This window comes from Haliaeetus albicilla, chromosome 13, assembly GCF_947461875.1.
Source record: "Haliaeetus albicilla chromosome 13, bHalAlb1.1, whole genome shotgun sequence".
NCBI lineage: Eukaryota > Metazoa > Chordata > Aves > Accipitriformes > Accipitridae > Haliaeetus > Haliaeetus albicilla.
In genome coordinates, this window is record NC_091495.1 from 31558746 (window position 1) to 31579740 (window position 20995).

The 20995-nt window shown below is 40.4% G+C and overlaps 1 protein-coding gene across 4 annotated transcripts; it reads right to left on the reverse strand.

Annotated features, from left to right (window-relative positions):
• Window positions 1-416: 416 nt before the first annotated feature.
• On the reverse strand, window positions 417-19397 carry EDARADD (EDAR associated via death domain). 4 transcript variants are annotated; one of them, XM_069800689.1, is made up of 6 exons: window positions 19170-19397; window positions 13427-13488; window positions 11749-11788; window positions 8671-8771; window positions 5825-5870; window positions 417-3282 (listed from the first exon to the last, which is right to left on the reverse strand). In XM_069800689.1, the coding sequence occupies exons 1-6, from the start codon at window positions 19198-19200 to the stop codon at window positions 2906-2908; spliced, it is 657 nt and encodes a 218-aa protein (XP_069656790.1). In that variant the 5' UTR covers window positions 19201-19397; the 3' UTR covers window positions 417-2905. The 4 variants fall into 4 exon arrangements, with proteins under 4 accessions (XP_069656790.1, XP_069656791.1, XP_069656794.1 ...); XM_069800690.1 differs by having other exon boundaries at window positions 13427-13485; window positions 19170-19392; XM_069800693.1 differs by having other exon boundaries at window positions 8671-8759; window positions 13427-13485; window positions 19170-19299.
• Window positions 19398-20995: the final 1598 nt, after the last annotated feature.

A 20995-nucleotide genomic window follows, 5' to 3' on the forward strand; every position in this document is an offset into this window, starting at 1 on the left:
CAGCAGTATCTGTCGCAAGCATAGGTGCTTTAAGACACCATGAATCTTGTATACAAGATGGTTTTTTACACAGCAGAACTAGTTGATAGCTCAGTGGTTCCAAGGTGACTGGTGAGAAGGAAAACGGTTGTTTTCCTAGCTGTAATAAAAACAAATACAATAAAGTCAAACATTGACAAACTATATTTCTTCTAAAAATAGTATACATCATAACAGAAGATATAAGAATAAACTGAACACTCAGACCCAATATCTTGTAAACAGATATAAAACTAAAAAAAGTGTGTACATCTCAATTCATGCCATACAAAGAGGAAAAAAATATTTCAAGTATACCAATGAGTAATCCAGTGTGTGATGAAGTTTAAGGCTAACATTTTCAACCTTCAGTGTTGAATTTATATAGAATCCACATATGAACTCTCAGAAGCAGCTTTATTTCCATCAGACATAAATCCTTGCAGCTGACATGGACTTTTCAAGAGCTTCAAGGGATCAGAACTCATTTCCACAAGACAACAGTGTTTCTTCAAAATTACAAGTTTTAGCCAGAAAACATGAAAAGTGGTAGATTTCAGTTGAGCATCTTGATTCAGAAATGCTGCTGCATCATTTCATGTTCCCACTGTGAGTCTTAGGTGAGGACTCCAGCTCCTTGCTGGACCAGATCTACCAAAGCAGAGCATACTCTACCACCACACACATATACCTGTGGTATGTTATAGGAGAGAAAAGCTGTTGGCACACATGCCAGCACTCATCACTCATAACAATTTAACACACAGACACATAATCCTAAATTGTGCATATAGTAGGCCCAAGGTATGGGGATTATGTTGGACAAGCTGCATTATGAGCTATTTGCACATACACAGTGGATGCCTCTGTAGAAATTGAAAATAGCAGGCAGCCCAGCCACAGCAGTAGTCCTCAAAGCTGATTCTAGAGCTCCTAACTAAAGACAGAAGATTATTTGCAAAAGTTAGATTTGACAGACATCTATCGGGAAACCCCTGTTCCTAGAAGAACACAAAACATTTGAACTGCAGCCCCAACAATATACAGCAGTACAATTTCCTCTTTAAAATATGGCTAGAAAACTTACTGTTCTAAAAAGTAGCAGCTTGTTTGAGGAATGGTTAAAAAAAAAAAAGTTATTAAAAATTCCAGTCTTCCACAAGATTTAAAAAAATTAAAAAATTCAAACCTCAAATTTAGGTCAGTCTTTTCACCTTGAAACTAGATCTTCAGCTTTCTGAAGTCACTAAACTAAAGCTAATTTATGCCACCCCAGAACTAGTGCCTGACATTGAAAATGTTAGTCTTTACTTCTAGCTTCTCTGTAACCATATTGCTCGGTATCTATAGCATAGTATTACTCGAGGTCCCTTTTCATTCTCTTACAGGAAGAAACTCAGCATACAGCATTAGACTTCCCTCAGCTTTGCCACTAATTCTTAGTCATTTCTACTTGAGAAAAGTAAACAGTGCATCAACCTGTACCCCATTCTAGTTTTGCCCCACATCTTGACATACTGTTCACCAGTGCTTTGGTATAAACACCTATGTACATACTAGTATTGTCTGAGATACTTTTAGTAAGGGTAGCAACTAGAAGTATTTTTAAGTCACAACATTTTTGTGTGTGGCATTATAGCTGTAAGTACTTTATAGGTCATATTGTATAACTGATTTTTCAGAAGTTTTTTTAAAACATTAGAACACAAGAATGGTAGGAAAAAGACCGATTTCTAAAGTATTTAAAATGTAAACAGTGTAATTCAGAGTATCAAAATTCTTTGAGAAATATCAGTCTAAACCACTGTAAGTGCTTTAATAACCATCCACCTGGACTGTAGATGAATTCACCTGTTAATTTCCCATTGGAGTGGCTTTAATCAATACATAAACTTTTGCTAGTTTCACAGAAGTGTGCAACTACTTTGGTGTGAGGCAGAAAGTAGGTCAACACACAGAACTGTAAAGAAAACCACAGCCTGTGAAAAGGGAAGTTATACTCAATACTACTAATATACTGTGGGTGAGGCATTAGCCGTCACCTCACACTGCGAAGTGAGAGGCATTTGAGATAAACAGATAAGTGCACTCAGAGTGTATATTGTCTTCAAAACTTTGGAAAGTAATTTTAAGTATAAAGCATTCGAATTGGTTTTTTTTGGTCCCTAGTGGTTATGGGCTGGAAAGTCTCTCTGAATTGCATGATTTCTTCTATAGCAAATATATGCCCTATGACGTAGAATTATGCAAGTAATTATTTTGTTTAACATCTATTCTTGCTCATAAAAGAGATTTAAAGCTTAAATTGCCTGAATGTGATGTTGAAACATTGAATTAGTTGTAACATGCAAGTCCAAACTGCTGCTTGGAACACTGAGGTGTTTCTGTGCCAAAAACAGTGTCATAAAGCTTAAAAAATATTAAAAAAAAAAAAAAAGGAAAGAAAAAAAATAACCTCTCATCTTCTACAAGGTAGAACATATAAAATTGTGGAAGGGCTGCCAGAAAGGCCAAGAGACTTGCCTTCTAATTGTGGCTTTCCCAATAGCAACAGCACACAACTGACATGGTTCACAACTGCTGCAGTAAAACCAGTGGTCTGGCTTTTTCATTCCTCTTCTGCTTAGGAAGGCTACAAACAGCAGCAAAGAAACTGAAGGCATTTGTAGACTCTAGAACACAACCTGCATTACTCCATCCATTTTTGGAAGGTTATCTTTGCAACCCTGAGGGCACAGAACATATATATGTGTATACAGTACATAAAGCTTACACAGTATACAAACCATCAGTACAGGCTCTCTCCCTCTTGCAAGGGAAACTTCCCATGTACTAGTGGCAGCTAGTCCCAGCGTTTAACGTGTATGAACTAACAACTTTCTTTGACCTAGAAGTCATTCTGGTAAGTTCTGTTCCCTCTCTTCGGCCATTCCTCCTCTACCCATTTCAGCAGCACTTTCACAACATCAATTCTCTTATAAAATTTACAGAGATCAATCAGCTGCTCCACAGTCCTGTCACTATTCCGTAGCAAGAACTCCAAGGTGGGACTTTGGGGCTTCTGTTCAAGGAAACATAATTCATCATAAGTCATCCCCCACTTGCTTGCTAAATTTCTCCAGTTTTTCACTGTTGGGTGGCAGGGATCCAGCTTTAGCCTCACTGTGTACAACAAGTCCTCATCATTGAGCATGTCACTGATGGTCGGTGCACGGAATAAGCACAAGGAGCAGGTGCCATTTTCCTTGCAGGTTTTCTTGAGATCTGCAGTGAAAACCATTACATGGGGAGAAGTTAGGATCTATTGCTGAGGTTTCACCAGGAACAAAAAGTTAAAAGCACAAAGGGTTGATGAGTATTATGTTCCTGTGAATCATTTCTGAAAAAGTCAGAATAGTGAGATATAATACCTTTCCTTATGAAGTACTCATGAAATTAACTTTCTAAGACTTCTCTCTTCACTACACTCTGTGGCTATAATCAAAAGGACAGTAATTTTGAAAGTACCATATTCATACTTTTATAGAAAAGGCATGCAATTCAATTCAGTATGTGAGCAGGGATATTCCCCTTTTTTGTTTTTGGGAACTACGTTGCTTCCTTGAATCTGTCATAACCCCTGCTTACATCACCAACAGGCTTATGTGCGCATTATGTGCATTTTGTATACATATGTGTAGCACAAAGGAAAAGGTTTTGCACTTCCGGGCTGCTGCCTTCATAACAACGTGAAATATTTGCACCAGGAGAATCTCTGCTGACAGCTGCAAACACAACTAACATCTAGTACTTTAACACAATGAAAAAGTGGAAATGTTCCTTTGCTTTGTAAGGGCTCTTACAATAAAAGCTGTCCCTGTTCTACCAAGCAAGCCTGTTTAAGGTACATTATAGAAAGGAATAAAGTGCATACTCCTCCATGTGTGAGAAAAATAAAAATACCAAATTGCTGGAAGTAGGTGGTGATACGTTCTAAAATCTGCAGCAAAGACTGAAAATTGCCATTTAGAGGTCTCCCACACACAACAGTCAATATCTCCCCAGCATTGTGAACAATGTGGTGCTATCAGACTATATGATATATTAATAACCCATAAAAGCATGCAGAACCAGTTCTAGTCATGTTTCTAGTTAAATACTAATGCTAAGACCTTTAACATTGCAGTGGTATAGGGCATTGTTTGAGCATTTTGGCTGCAGATAGGACCTGAACACTCCCTACTCATTTTTGAAGGCAGGGAGAATTTGGTATCTCCAAAGAGTAGTAGATAATGGACACAGCCTAGAAGCACTTTCTGAAGCTTCTGCCCTCCAGCATCATAGTACAGCTTGAAATAGGGAAGTAACTGGTCCTACTTGGGGTAAAACTCTTTGAAAAAGGGACACTACAATGAGAAAACTGATATTAATCAAGTGAGTGATTAAAAACAACAACAGAAAACAGTGACACACAATTTACAAGTGCTGGATCAGTGCTGGTCTAAGAGACCTGAACTGTATCTCTGGCTAAGGGCAAATCTGGTAATCAGTGCCACCTACTCATACAGACAACAGCATTTGTTAAGGGTTTTTTGGTTTGGTTTTTTTTCATTTGCAGTAATTATTGTCAGATTGTGTGAAAATTCCAGAAAGTCCGTCAAATTGTGGGTTTTTTTATTCTGAATATTAGTGCTGATAAAAGCAACTCAGCTGAATGTAGCTTCTGCATGCACTTTGCTTTTTGTTTTTAAGGGAAGAACAGGCTATTGTTATTTTTGTAACATTGCTCATCGGCTTGCTTTTTTAGCAGGCTAAAGACATCTTCTGAAGTTTTCAACAAGTTAGGACATGCAGCAACAACACTGCTACAGACACATAACTTCATACAAATGCTTAGATTCCCTGTTAAAGGGAAACATGTTCTGGTGACATCTTTGCTTACAGGTATTCCACAGGCCTTGCAGCTGTTCTCTACAGAAATATATATGTGAAATATTCTGTTGTTCTTGTGCACCCTAAACTCTTGCTGAAGAGAGACAAAATTTGCACTTATACCAAGATTTAGTTATAGAAACAAGACAAAATGAATGTAATCCAATCAAAGTTCTGGCTGAGCTCAAAGGGCAGGAGAGCACCTTATCTGAATTTCATCTTATTTTGCTTTGCAAGGATGCCAGAGTAAGTTTTGTCCTCCAATAGAAGCAGGGAAGAAAGGGTAAAGAAAACACAGGGCACAGTTATAGGTAAACAAAACTAAACCAACCTGCTTCTTATGCTATACTGTGTGCAGACTATCAAAAGCATTATAAAGAATCCTGCTTTTCTAAGATGCCTTGTGTTAGATACTGATGGGCAAATGATGACCTACCCACCTAATTGCATGATCCTAATGCTACATGATAGGACAAGTTTCTTTACTAACAGGAAATTCTCAGTTGTTCACTGTTAGATTAACAGGGCTGTGTATCATCCACCCCCCCACCCCCCCCCCCCCCCAGGTAAGCTCATACAATTATGGGGTAAGCCCCCTGCCCACAGCCCACTGCCAGCTTCTACTCTCTCCAGGTAGCTGTTTACAGATTTCTTCCAAAGGTGGATGTACTAGATGTATTTGGAAAGCCCAATCTACACATTTAGTGCGGTCTGCTTTATAGATCACCACCCCCTTTAGAACAAAAAGGAAGCTGTAAATGACACTGGTAATGAAATGAGCACAACCATTGACTACCCAGACAGTTCTTGGTTATGACAAATAGCAGTTTTTAATAAAGTACTTTAAAGAAAATCTAGGAATAAAATATGTAGAACAGTAAAGCTGACATATTACCTGAAAGCGATTTGTCATTATGGCTTTGCGTGTCTTTGTCTTCTGGCTACAAAGCAGAAAACAAATATAAATCAAAACAATGTTATTTGAACACCAGAATAACTACTTGGCTAATTTACAAGTGGCAGGAGATTGCAGAAGAATCCCAAGCTACTTGTAAAGTCAGACAGGGAATATATCTGGTTTTGAGGAAATAGTGACAATCTGCAGTCTTTTCAGGCAGCATTTTCATGCTTTGGCTCACAAAACTGCCCTGTTGGTTGTATCCACTGAACAATGTCATCTTTATTAATGACATGCTATGGGGTTACATCTTTTGAATAATTTGTTCTTAATCCCTCAACAGCTGTTCAACAATTTATATGGCTTGATTAAAAAGATTTTTTTAAATGCTTTGTAATGAAAAAAATTAGAATTTTGCCTACAACATGCAGTAAGGGACTGTTTCATTGGTCTAGGAAAAGTGAAGGACCTTTTTTTACAAATTTCTTTACATACATAGGAAGCTTTTCTAGACAACAGGTGGACTTGAACATTTCTGCTGGTTCACGTCTAACCCTCCTGTTTGAAGTAAACATTCCCTCAGTGGCTTTTTGCCTGCTAATTAAACATAATGAAATTACTTAGCAGCTTGAGACTGCAACACACATTGTAACATTTCAATTCTAGTATGTAGAGAGCAACATCTAAAAACTGGAAGGACAGCACCTTGATCCTAGAACTGTGGGAAACTGCAGCTGCCCTTCCTTTAACTACGCGGGTGTGCAGCCAGGTGAAATAGCTTTCTTCTGCTGAGGATTTAAAGATTAAAGCAGAAGGGGATTTTCCCCTTAGATAGCTGCTATAAAGTATTGTTGATTTTTTTGTATTGCGTCATTCTTCCAAAACTATCACAGCAGGCTTCTTAACATTTTGCAGGCTGTGCATGCAAACACAAATCAACTGAGTAACAATATAGTGTAATAAGATATTCTATTCCAACGTGCTAGACCTTCTTTACTAAGGAATCCACTAAAAATAGAATATAGGCAGTTTCAGTTGATGTGATGAACATGCATACATTCACAGTCCAATTATAAAGAAGGTAAACTATCCCCAAAATATTTAAAGACTTTGTTAGGAAAGGAAAAATTTGCATGCTGTTTTCAGCATTTCTTTATTACCTGAAAACTGCAAGATCGCACATGCAACATCAATTCACCCCACAAAATGTCTGCTCTCTGCTCAAGAGAAATCTAACACTGCACATGCCACTTGCAACAGAATAATCCTTGCCATTATCTTCTAGTAGTTTACTTTTCCACTGGCACCACGTAAGCTTTCTCTGGACAGAGCTTTTTAAACATGAACTTGGCCTTCATGGCAACATGTGAGCACCTAAAGCTTAAGAAAAATTAAATCTGGATATCCTGTTATAGTCATCAGTCTCCATTCCCACAAAATCCTTAAAAAGGTAGAACATTATTACTGAGGCCTGAGGAGCAACTCCCCAGAAGGGTAGCTCATTGGGAGAATGAGGAGCTGCCCATCACAGCTCAGCCTCCCCAGAGGTAAGTTTCAAAAGAAAGAAACAAGCAAATAAAAACAAGAGGGTGGGCGGGGGGAGTAGATACTGTTCACTTAGTTTGCAATAGCTAAGTTGCTGTCCTGAACTTAGTAACATTTCTCAGGCTTTATGAATTCATGAAAGCTCAAACTGTATTGTGAAAGCTAATACCTAAATGCCTTTAAGAGATGTCATTATACTCATGTCTTGTGATAAAAAATAACAAGAGTGGCTAGTACTGCAAAAAGTACAAAGAAAACCAGGGATACTTACCTGTGCCATACATCTGTGTTCAAAATTCGTATTTTTACTGATCAGTTATTATCCACTTTTATCAAGTCAGATGCACTCAGGTTTATTCAAGATCATTTTCTTGTATTGTAATTGCAATAAGACAATGCGGTATTACTCCCCATGAAATGAAGGCATTAAGCAAGAATGGTTTTTGCCCACATCTAAAATCCAATCAACCTCTACAGGTCTAATCAAAGCCTATGCAGTGAGAAGATAAGCAGAAAGTTTTCCAGCTCTGTAGAACCATTAACACCCTAATACACTGAAATAACTATACTGATTCTAAGCTAGCAATAAATGCTCTCTTCTTGATGATGGGAATGAGACCGTTACCTCCATCATCTGTGAAATGCATACCAAACCCATGTTTGTTTCTCATGAAATTCAGATCGGACTCTGGCATAAGGAACTCCTTTTAATTCTTCGTCTCGCTGGAAAATGCCCATTCATTTCTCTTCTCCAAGTTTTCTGCTCAACCCAAAGAGAATCAATTTGAAATTCAGCAAATAGCATTCACTTGAAAGATGGTAACCATGGAGCATGGGGGTTGCTCAGCATTGCCCACCCTACAGCAATGTGAGATTTCACAAACAGTGGAGAGTGCTACCACTACAGGAAGAGCAGTGTCCCAGAGTTAAAGCAGAATAGCCAAATGCCTCCCTAAGGGCAAAACACAAGGAGTCCAAAACCTAGAACTCCTTACTTCTTCACTTATTCATGCATGACAAAGCCTTAACTCTTTGTCAGCTCTTCTTCAGAGCATCTACACACTGATCAAAACCTATTTAAATTACAAAGTACACGTTAATGATGAAATAACCTTTCTTCAGCTCTTCTCCACAAAAGCTCACTTCATTGAACTCCTGGAAAGAGAGCCTATTTCTGGTCTGTTTTACTGAGTAATTCCATGCTCTCCAGATATAGTCTGAAAATATATTTATTTGTTAACGTTCTTATTTAATCAACAACAATAACTTAGTTCACATTCAGTTATCATTTTTCTTACCTGTTGAATTAGGCCAGAATCTGACGTAAGGGTCTTGATGTTCACAGATGCAATTTCCAATGTAACTTGATCTGTTAGGTATTCCTCATCTAAGACAAAGACTGTGAAACACTAGTCTTCCACCCAAATACAAATTTAAATAGTAAGACTATCAAACATAAATTATTGATGTCTAGCATACAAAATTTAACTCCATAACATGATCAGTCACTGGGAAATGCTGCATTAAAAGCCCCAAATATTAAATTGGCAGAGACTGCAACAATCATACAGAGCATGACCACGTGAAGAAAAATAATCCTTGCAGAACTTAGCTATTAGTGTAGCAGTTGTTTTTTAAACAACCACCACACTATTTTTGAAGTAAGAGTCAGGTTCTTCTTTCAGAAAGCTGACCAGAGAATATTAACTGAACCAATACATCAAAGTAGGCTGAAGACGACTGTCGCAAGTCACTATAATTTTCGCAAGTCACTAATTTCTGCTTTGCTTTTCTCATTGCACTTACACTGATAATTGTTGAAATATGTACTACACAAATATTTACCTTTTATGCTGCCCCTTGGTGAATTAGGCTCATCCTACTTATCTCTACTACACAGTTTTCTGAAGCACTGAAATAATCCATTTCAAAGTCTGTTTATCAACTGCCCCAGGAGTCCACTGAAAAGCACAACATTCCTCAGTACAGCACAAACTCTATTGACCTTTCAAGCTTCACTTCAGCCCTCAAAATGGGGTACAAGAGATACATAAGCCCTTTGTGAACCTTGTGCAAACAGCCAAATTTCACTTTGCATGATTAATAAGGTCCTCATCCTCAAGCCATTTGCATAATTCCTCTGGGTCAGGTGCTGACCAAGCATTAACACGAGCTTAAAAGGGGTTATATTCTCCACATTTTTACACACAAGAACTCTCCGTGGTGGTGCCTATGTTTGTAGTGCTGGTACATTTCCATTTGCTGTTTGTTTAGTGGTAAGATCTCATTGAAGAACAGCTATTATCTTTATGAATCATCAGATAACAGAAAGAAGATGTATTTCCTTATCTCACTCAAGAAATTGATCTGAATCAAAGACTTAATCCTTACACTTGCAAGGAAAAAAACCAACAAAATCATTATTTTCCTCTTTTTCTGGTTTTATAAGACTGTTAAAACTTAAAGCCAAGTAGTATTCCACCCCCAGCAGGGTAAATGTTTAATATGGACCATCTTTATTCTTTATGACTGTAGGTCCAGAGACAGGAAAAAAACCCAACAAAACACAACCAAAAAAAAAGTCAGGCTGAAAATGCAGAGTATGGGCATCAAAATTCCACTTCATTTGTGTGGAAACATTATGTGTGAAATTTGTTCTATATTTAAGCAGAGGTAGAATTATAATCGAAACATGATATAAACATTAAGCATAGTTCTGCAAGATGAAAAGTTTCCTCAACTCACCTTTAATTCATAATTGGTAGAGGGTGCTAAGGAGTTTAATAAGTTATGGCCCCAAAATGGTCCATTAATTGACCTATAAAAGCAACATAACAGCCCTCCCCCAGCCAATGTACTGTCTATTCAAACATTGAATCTGAAGCAAACATAATTTTGTGTTACACAGAATCAGACCTGCACATCTGTAACACTTTTTAGCTCACAGATTCATATTTCTAAGTCTGTATTTTTATAGAAATAGTTATGAAAAGTCATTCGTTGAAAAAAATTTAAATCACAGAAACAAACAGAATATTATGAGGTTTTTGTATCACTTTCAACTCCAAAGGGGAAATGTCAAAAGCTATATTAGTACTTACATCTTTTTTACACTTAGCAAGAGGAAGCAGAAACTAAAATTAAAAATAAACCCAGTTCATTTCCTTTCTACAAAAAGTGATGAAATTTCTACTTCCTCTCAGCCTTCATTTTTAAATTAAATGCATTTAAAACATGCAATCTTAGATTTCAAACAATTTTGACAAATTTGAAATTTAGGAATTCATCTAATTAACTTTGAGGAGGACCTAATGTAACGGGTGAAATAAAAAACAGGACATGGAAAAGAATGTTAGAGAAATTGCTTTAGTGTTAATAAACAATTCTGAAGGAACAAACCACTTGCCTGCAAACAAACAGAAGGTAGTTTACAATTTCAAATAGTTTTCATCCTGCATTCTCCTTCCCTACTGAGCAGCACTTCTGGCTGGCTGCCTCAAGCCCCCAAAACAGCCTCTAACCTTTCTTTAACCGTAGGGGTAATATTGCTAACACTCCTCAGCAAAAGTTTCCATTGTGACTAACTTCTGCATAGTTTCCTGTGTCTGTCCCCGTGGCAGACCTGCTGTGCCACACAGGATGGAGAACACGCTGCCTGCAGAGCACTCCTCAACTAAGCCCCTGCCAGTGCATTCCCTGGACAAAAGCCAACGGTGAAGCCTGGGATAACAAAAAACCCCACCCCACATGTCAAGGAAATCATAAAGGGGATATTCACACTGAGCAATCCAAGTATTTGACTTCAGTGCAATACAGAACCTGCACTCACTCCATTTTCAGCGAGGAGAGGCAGGAACTTGTTCAGAGTGGACCTATATTAGGTTCCCAAGTAGATGGTATTAATACCTGCTGAAGGGAAAAGATGGCATGAAGAGTTAATTGGTTATAGGGCTGAGAATACAATAAGAGGCAAGAGACCTGGGAAGTATTTCTGGATTGTATTTCTGATAACCTGAAAGCACTGGTAATCTCTTCAAAGCCACCTTCTAACATTATCATGTCTCTACCATCTGTTCTCTGAACACTGTTTTTCAATGGCACCACTGTATTTTCCTTCCAGATTGAGACCCAAGATCTTCTGACGATAGTTTTAGCCTGACTTTTAGATCAAAACTAAACTTTGGAAGGAAATTTCAAAAGTTATATATACATACCAAATTGACCTTAAAAATATACAGAAGATGAGACTACATTTAAAACATAAACATCTAGGAAAAAGTAAGAGTATTTCAATTTGTTGGATAACACCAATGGTTTTATTGCATGTAACACCACAGATCTATGACACCTGAATAGGCAGAATTCACGGTACTTACCTTTAGGTACTCCTGTGTCTTGGACAGGATATTTTTCAGTCTGTCACAAAAAGGCAAGAGAAACAGATGCTTGTTATTTTGCATGTAATTGTGCTGGAGAAAGAGTATATAAAACTGCATAATTATAGTTGTATCTCTTAAATTGCTACTAGTTGATCTGTCTACAATTAGATATAGTAACACTCTTCTTATGTGGGAATTGAGATGCTGCTAACACTACTGATTAGCACATGCAAAAGTAATAGAGATTGCTGCTTTGCTGCAGTATTTTTAAAGGTATTACTTTTTAGTGAAAAAGCAGAGATTGCGGAAGAAATTTTGCATTTAAGTAGCAAGATAATCTAGAAAAGGTAATGCATACCAGGAGGAACAAAGATGACTTCAAAAGTTCTTTTAGCAGATATAAGCTTTTACTAAAACGTTACTGTACTGAAAGAAAAAAAATATTTTTCCTTTCTGCTCTAAAATTAAGAAGCTGATTAAGATGCAATAGAAAACTATTATTACCGAATTTAAGGGGATAACTGCTGATTTCCAGGCATGTTATAACTTACTTTACCTGAAATCTACCTCCTTCCCTATGACCCCTATCCTTATGTAAAAGTAGGTGTGGCTTTTATAGAAGCTTGTAACCAAGCAAACAGATTAAAGACATCTTAATTTAAGGGGGGGAGGCGAGTAAACAAACTTTCATTCATCTTAGACATAGCAACTTTCCCTCACCTTTTAAAAAAACTCCCCCTTAGCAAAACACAGCATCCAATTTAGTCAGTCCACAAAAACAATCACAAAGTCTATATCTTTTATTAAAACCTGCTAACACAAATGCATGTACACAGGCTGCAATAATGGATCCCAGTGAAGGATCAGCATTTAAAGTACGAGTGAAATTTTCAATTTCCTACTCCCTGTTGCAAAGCTTCAAAATGGGATGAAAACACCAAGGCAAAGCAATAGCTTGCTCACTTGCCATGCATAAAATAAACCAACGCATTTCAAGCTGTTTACATAACTACATTAGACAACAGTCCTCTCTGGGCTACATGGCACTGTAACTTTTCCCCAGAGTAAGCAATCCATAGCAACATTAAAAACTCTTAAAAGACTTCACAGAATTTCATATTACTTTTACCTGATATACGCCTTGTCTCAGCATAAGACTGGCATGTTTAATACCCTAAGACACAAAAACTTGTCATAAATGGTGTTACTCTGTTTGCCAGCAAGCACTAGAGAGTGCTGTTTGGTCTCTCCCTAGGTTCACCCATGCCTGCTGTAAGCCACTGCTGTTTGGTCTTACCTTTCCGTGACTTTAACTCACATAGGTACAGGAAGGAGTAATAACTTAGTACAATTGAAATTTTTAGCCTTAGGTAGGTTTCCTTATCCCTCCAACCCATATAGACAGAAGAATGTCAGCCTCTAGAGGCTCTCCCATGGACAGCTCAGCTGATTGCATCCAATTCAGCTTAAATACCTATTGGTATTTTTATTCACACTTTAATTGCACAGGGTTAGTAAATTGAAATTTGTTTATACAATCATATGGATAAGCAAACCCCTATATATATATCTGCAGGGTTTGAACTGACATTCTTGAATGTTTTACTTCACTTCTGCATGACATAACTGTAGAGAGCTATAATGATTTTAACTGCATTAGACCAGAAATACATACCATTGTTAAGGAAAGAGTGCTTGGATCTGTATCCTCCACCGGCTCTTTTGCTGCATGATCTGCTGAGAATAAGAAAGCGTTATTACTGCATAATCCTCAAAATATTTCTGTCTGGCAATTCATATTTTGCTTCTTTGTCTGACCAAGATAAAGCACAACTATACAGCCATTACATGCATTATGTTAAATTACATTTTCACAAGAAAATATGACAAACTAGAAAATGTCAGACCTACTAGCACATAGATGAGAAACTACATGCAACAAGGAAACCCAGTTCTAAGCAAAAAAAAGATAGACTTAAATGAAAATTCTAAATCATTTTTAGTAAAAAAAAAAAAAATTAAAAAAATCACAAAGCAATTCCACAATAAAGAGTAAAATCCAGCATATCTGCTAAAAGGTAAGTTTTGTTCTCCTAGCAACAGCACTCTGTTTCTTCCTCAAAGCAATAATTCAAACAGCAAACATACCCACTACAACAAAAATTAATACTATAATAAACAGCAGATTGTAGTACAAAACCTAATAAAAAACCATATTTGAGGTAAACATTAATTATTTGTATACAGTAGAATCATAAACTTCAATTATATTAACATCAAAAGGATAAAAAAATAAATCTTCAAAGTACTTGCAGGTGAATCATTAAATGTCAACCCCTCTGCATCAATGGCTAAATTGACAAATAATAGTGGGATACTGACCAAAAGTCCACAGAGAATCTGAAACAAATCTCATGAAGAAGTCAGGATTCACAAAACCACTCCTGTAATTTAACATTGTCCTGACATTTCCTCAAGGAATCTCTTCTGTTGATAAGTATCGTGTTTTCAAAAAGTGAAAAGCATTTTAAATTACATAGTAGGATTTTCACTCCATTCTTGTCACTCTCATTCTAAAAGTCTTTATACTTACTACAAGCACACATTAAATGTTTTCAGCTGCAACCAGTAAGAGGTGACTGGAATCAATATTTGGTGGTTTCCTTCTCCCAGAATTAGAAATCAGTGCAATTAGAACACAGTCCCAGAATTGAATTACAAAATGCACAGTATAAACACTGAGCCCCAAAATAGCACAGAAGTTACACAGACACTATTCTAACCAACTCAAATGTAGCATAATGGTTTATTTTGGGACCTACTCTAACAAATCTACTCAATACAATAGAACAACAAGCTATAAGGTGATCAGGCCTAGTCAGCATGGGTTTACAAAAGGCAGGTCCTTCTTGACTAACTTGATCTCCTTCTATGACAAGGCGACCTGCTTAGTGGATGAGGGAAAGGCTATGGATGTTGTCTACCTAGACTTTAGTAAAGCCTTTGACACTGTTTCTTACAGCATTCTCCTGGAGAAACTGGCTGCTCGTGGCCTGGGCGGGCATACTCTTTGCTGGGTAAAAAACTGGCTGGACGGCCAGGCCCAAAGAGTTGTGGTGAATGGAGTTAAATCCAGGTGGCAGCCAGTCACAAATGGTGTTCCTCAGGGCTCAGTATTGGGGTCAGTTCTGTTTAATATCTTTATCAGTGATCTGGATGAGGGGATTGAGTGAGCCCTCAGTAAGTTTGCAGATGACACCAAGTTGGGTGGGAATGTTGATCTGCTGGAGGGTAGGCAGGCTCTACAGAGGGATCTGGACAGGCTGGATCAATGGGCTGAGGCCAGTTGTATGAGATTCAACAAGGCCAAGTGCCGGGTCCTGCACTTGGTTCACAAAAACCCCAAGCAACACTACAGGCTTGGGGAAGAGTGGCTGGAAAGCTGCCCGGCAGAAAAGGACCTGGGGATATTGGTCAATAGCTGGCTGAACATGATCCAGCAGCGTGTCCAGCTGGCCAAGAAGGCCAACGGCATCCTGGGTTGTACCAGGAATAGTGTGGCCAGCAGGAGCAGGGAAGTGATAGTCCCCCTGTACTTGGCCCTGGTGAGGCCACACCTCAAATACTGTGTTCGGTTTTGGGCCCCTCACTACAGGAAAGACATTGAGTTGCTGGAGCGTGTTCAGAGAAGGGCAACAAAGCTGGTGAAGGGTCTAGAGCACAAGTCTGATGAGGAGCGGCTGAGGGAGCTGGGGCTCTTTAGTTTAGAGAAGAGGAGGCTGAGGGGAGACCTTACCACTCTCTACAACTACCTGAAAGGGGGCTGTAGTGAGGTGGGGTCGGTTTCTTTTCCCAGGTAACTAGTGATAGCGTGAGAGGAAATGGCCTCAAGTTGTGCCAGGGGAGGTTTAGATTGGATATTAGGAAAAAATTCTTCACCGAAAGGGTTGTCAAGCATCGGAACAGGCTGCCCAGGGAAGTGGTTGAGTCACCATCCCTGGAGGTATTTAAAAGACATGTAGATGTGGCGCTTAGGGACACGGTTCAGTGGTGGACTTGGCAGTGCTAGGTTAACGGTTTGACTCGATGATCTTGAAGGTCTTTTCCAACCTAAACGATTCTATGTTCTAAAGCGTAAGACAATGCAAGACAGGGCAACAAACAAGCCTGAAAACAAAAAAGGTGGCAGCAGTGGGACAGAAGCAGCCCCAGGGCTCTGGGACAGAGCCTTCTCCCTCCTGCTTCGTGAGGCAGCCCCATCAGCAGCAGTTCCTGGGTGTCCGGTGCGGTGCCCAGCCCCTCTCTGCAACGTCAGGCAGAGCCTTTCTCAGCACTAGTGCCCATAGGAAAACCACACGCATTGTCCAGGCAGGTGGCACATGATCAGAGGGGTCACATCTACAAGGCTTGAGCGCAGCCTTGGCACACACACACACTGAATATTTTAAAAAGGCAGAGGTCTATGAAATTTCAGATGACCATGTTCACACCGCAGTACAAAGTTTAGGAAGACATACGTAGAAGAGGAAGAAAACCCAAACCAAACCCCCATATTCTTATCACGTGCCCCTTTTGGTAAATATGAAATCCCTGCTCCAGAAACATGGTATTAACAGAATGTTCTGGATAAAGCCTTGCCCTGATGGCAAGGGCGAGCACAAACTGCCATAAGCTTCCCAACTCAAACACAGAGAGGCTGAGAGTCAGACTGGGATATGAGAAAATACAGTAAGCTGGCGTTTGCATTACATGAGAGTAGGGCCAAAAATGGAGGATCCAGGTGGGAACAGTAGTGGAGAGCTGCAAAGGAACTGCAAAGGGGCAAGGAGAAAAGCCCACCCTGTAAAGGAAAGCTGAAAAAGGAGGTACTGGGAGCCAAAGAAAGGCTCCAGGGAAGAAAGTCAGCCCAGACATTCCTAGTCGCACTGTTTCTCCACTGTCAGCAAAGACCCAACAAACCCAGTGGCAAAGCATGCAACTTACTGTCATTTTATTCTGGAGGCCTTACAGCTCCTCCTTATGGATTCTTAGATGCATTTAAAAAAAAAAAGGTCTCTCTTTCTTTTGCCCTTGTAATATAAAAGAAGCCTTGAGGTAGATGAAAGCAAACCCCACAAAAGCTCCATGCCCTGGTGAACCTTGGTGGCTACTGTAGCTATGGCAAGGGCTTCATTCCCTATCTTCTGTTACATCTCCAAGATACAGCCAAGGTACATTGCAACACAGGTAATTTACTTTCCACAATCCAGAGAGAACCACTGAAAAAATGAGAGAAGCTCCAGGAATACAGGCATTTGAAATAAGGACTTGACAGACCCCAGGGTGACTCTACAAGAGGTGACAGGTACAGGGTGGTGCCTTTGACTCTTGCTTTCTAGGTCTCACACAGAAACACAGTCAGTATGCATCTGTGACTCTGCATCTTTCTTGCTTAGCATCCATCCTGAAAAATATTTTAAAACTATATTTCTTTTCCTATACCTCAATTTCTTCCCTTTTGTTTTTCTAGTTCTTTATAAAGAACAGTGATTTTCATGTTTTTTCTGTTGCAGAGCACTACCAAGTCCCAACGTTTTCTGTAAGCGGCATGTATGCGTATAAATATTTGTACCTAAGAATAAAGGCTCCACATACTGGCTGAGGATGATTCACCATGGTCTTGTTGACCACTGATAGTAGGTAGATAATTTGAAAACCACAGACTTCATATATAATTGTGAATAAGGCAATTAAACCACCATGTCCCCTCTCTCTTTCCCACACGTATCTCCCACAGCATTCTGCAGCTCATGTCATACAGCTGGATGCAGGTGCACAAAACAGTAGGGAGGAAAGTTCTGTTTATCTCAAATGTAAAACACCCAGTTTTGCATGTTGAAAGGCTGACAGGAAATACAAGTATCATCTGACTGACTATTCAGTGCAGACCATACTTTGACAGACAGCTTGGTAACATTATCTGGGATCCCTCAAAAAATCACTATCACCATATTCCCCACTGACAGCATACAGCCACTGACCTACATTTACTTCCCCACATTTCTGCCAGGAACCACACGTGAGTTGACTCAGATGGACATACTCAGCACGCGCAAATGGACTCAGACATAAGTCAGGTTCAATGGTTGCTCCCAAAGCTCCTTTCTGCCACCCAGCACCTGCACACTGCTCAGCAGCTGCCATGGTTCTTCTGCCTGAGCCTGTCCAGTATAACCAGTCTGCAGCAGGAGCAGCAGGCTTGTACCCATCACCACCATTTCTCTCTGTTCAATACTGCTATTCTAAATGGGATGCAATGCTGTGCACTTACCAGTGTGAACAGTTTATAGATTTTATATATACACAAATGTATATATGTGTATACACATTCAAACTTCTAATCCTACATCTGCTCTTCATCCCTGCATTGGAAGGAAGTCTGAAGGTGAGTTTTGGCAACCTCCACTTTTCGGCCTTTAAGCAGGAGGGGGCTTATAAGGCAACATGTAGCAGAGATGGTATTCCTCTCTGTTACAGTTTTTTCCCTGCAAGATAGCCTTGACACCACCAGTAGTGAGCGAAGCAGGTAAGGTCTACCGAGGTTATGTAGTTCATCCATACACATAATAAGATCTCTTTCACAGCAAGGCTGGGCATACATACTAATAGTACAACTTTGTACAACTCAAAGTGATCACCCTAATACTAATGATGTTCATAGAGGTGAATCCTTTGATTAAACCCAAATCAACAATGGTGCTTTGACCAGAGGCACATGTAATTCAGGTTTGAGTAAGAGGAGAAAATACAGCAAATTGTATTAGAATGTTCAGTCCTCTGAGAAATCCAAGTCCATGAGCACTTGTGCATTTTTGTCTACTGTTAACTACTCAAAACTTTGTCGCGGGCTGAGCAGACAGGCAGGGAAAAACTGATGCTGACACACCTCAGATGAGGTACTCAAAAGTCATTTGCACCATTAGCCATGTAAGTTAAAAAGCGTGGGGTTCCTAAGCACCCGGAGTCTGGGGTTTTAAGAAAATGGCTTTTTAATGTGCTGTTAGCAAGCACTAGCTAACTTAGACGCTAAACACTGCAGCAGGCTTGACAAGACAAGTCGCGCGAAATCACATCAGCAGAGCACATGATAAATTATTACCATGCTTAATTAGCGCGTGCGGCGGGGGAAGGGAGCAACTAACGAACCCTTTTAATCTCGGCCGGGGCTCGGCTCCTCACCTGGCCCCTACGAGCCACGGCCGCGGCTCACACAGAGACGCAGACACCCTCCCCCGGCGAGGGTAGCGGGGCGGCAGGGCGCCGCGGGCCGCACCCCGCCCAGCGCCCGCCCCGGACCCGCGGGGGGGACCGGGGAGCCGCCGCCGCCGCCGCCTCTCCCGGCACCCCGCCCGCTCAGCTCCCCGCGGCGGCGTCCTCACCTGGGGGCAGCGGGTCCTGCGGAGCGGCCATGGGGGCGGCGGAGGGGTCGCAGCGCGAGGAACGAGCGGCGCCCGCCGACGTGCCCGGAACCGCCGCCCCGCCGCGCCGCCCCCTTCCTGCCGCCGCCGCCCCGCCCGCAGCCCCGCCGCAGGTACGGCCGGGCGCGGGGCTTCGCCTTCCCCTCCGCCGGAGGGAGGTCTCATTCCCGGCGCGACTCCCGCCGGGGTAGGAAGCGCGTCTGCCGCCCGGGAGCTCGCCTTTCCCGGCGGGAAATACCCTTCTCCCGCGGCTACGCCGGGGTAACGGCTGCGGGCGGGGGGGCGCTCCGCGCCGCGAAAGCTCCGTCTTTCATTAGCAGCACGGACGCTGGATGCGTGTTACGGCTCCTCAAGTAAGACTAGTGTGGACCTACAGTAAGCTACTTCAGCAATACGAGATCAAGTGCTCGCCCTCCTGCTCTTACAGATAGTGAGGCGCGTAAATCGCCGCCGTCAGGCGGAGAGGGGTGGTCTCCGTCAGCGCTAAGGTGCACCTGCGGGTGGCTCACGGTGCAGGGACGGAGTTTAAGGACGCAAGTATTGCAGAGCAACCATCATATGCGACCCTGGTTTTCCCCACATGTTTTAAATCCGTGCTCTTATGCTACAGGCACTTCCGATACCACGATGATGTCAAATCTTTGCATGTAATTGCTTTGGGTCCCCGCTGTCACCTCTGGCAAATCCTCTCACTTAAGGTTTCAATAGACTTAAAGTAACACAGAGTTCTTAAATGGGGTCCCTGCACGAAATCACTTTCTAAATAAGAAATACCATGTATTGCTATTTATTGCATAGCACAAACAAAAGAAACCAGCATAACTGAATTTGCTATTATAAAGACCACATTTTGTGCGCTAGCCACCTTACTCATTTATTAACAAGGTAACTTTACTGCCAAATTCTACTCTGTTACACAGGGAGAGCTCCAATTCGGTCAACTGGCTTACACTGGAGTAACTAGAAGTAGCCTTTGGTCCATAAAGCATTAAAAATTGAGTGCTTTTCCACAGATTATTTTCCATCTCTCACGCATGTTAGAAATCTTAAAAAAAAAAAAGTTATTAAATTGCTCTTATTTTCAGAATTTAGATTGACCACAGTGGCTCATCCTGCTCTTTGGCTTTTCATTAATATCAGTAATATTAATGTTTTTCAATTATTCTGTTATTGAATTTGTGAATTCTTGTAAAAGAGCACATCTTTGCGAGGAGAGCTCTTATGGTGTGCCTCTAAATCATCCTACCAGCAAGAGTACTGATATGGTATTTAGAAGATTCAGAGCATCTCCCTTATTTTGCCTGAGATGAATGGAGGTTTTTCCATTGAGTTATACACACACAGAAACACATACATACATCTCTTTATATCTTAATCTCCAAGGTAGAGCTAACAGATCACTAACATTTCTGTAATTCGTGATGTGTAAAAACCAAAGAAGTGGGGGTTTAGGCATATCATTGGAGTCCGGCTGTTTGAGGTATGGGTTGATTCTGATTGCTTCCACATCAATATTGAAACTCATTCTCAAAGAATGGAGGCATTTCTTAGTTTAAAAGGGTAACGCCAAGGCTAATTAGAAATAAAATTGCTGATTCTTTATGTTTCCCTAGATTTCCTTAGAGGCACAATGTTTTTGGCAATGGATAATCAGGCTGAGAGTAAGAGGGCAGAGAAAGTGTATTCTTACCAAAGCAGATATGCACAAATGTTAGAGTAATAATTAGAGCCTCTCCTGTAACTGTAAGGAATGACAAAACCACAGCAGAGCTAAGAATTTTCTGGAT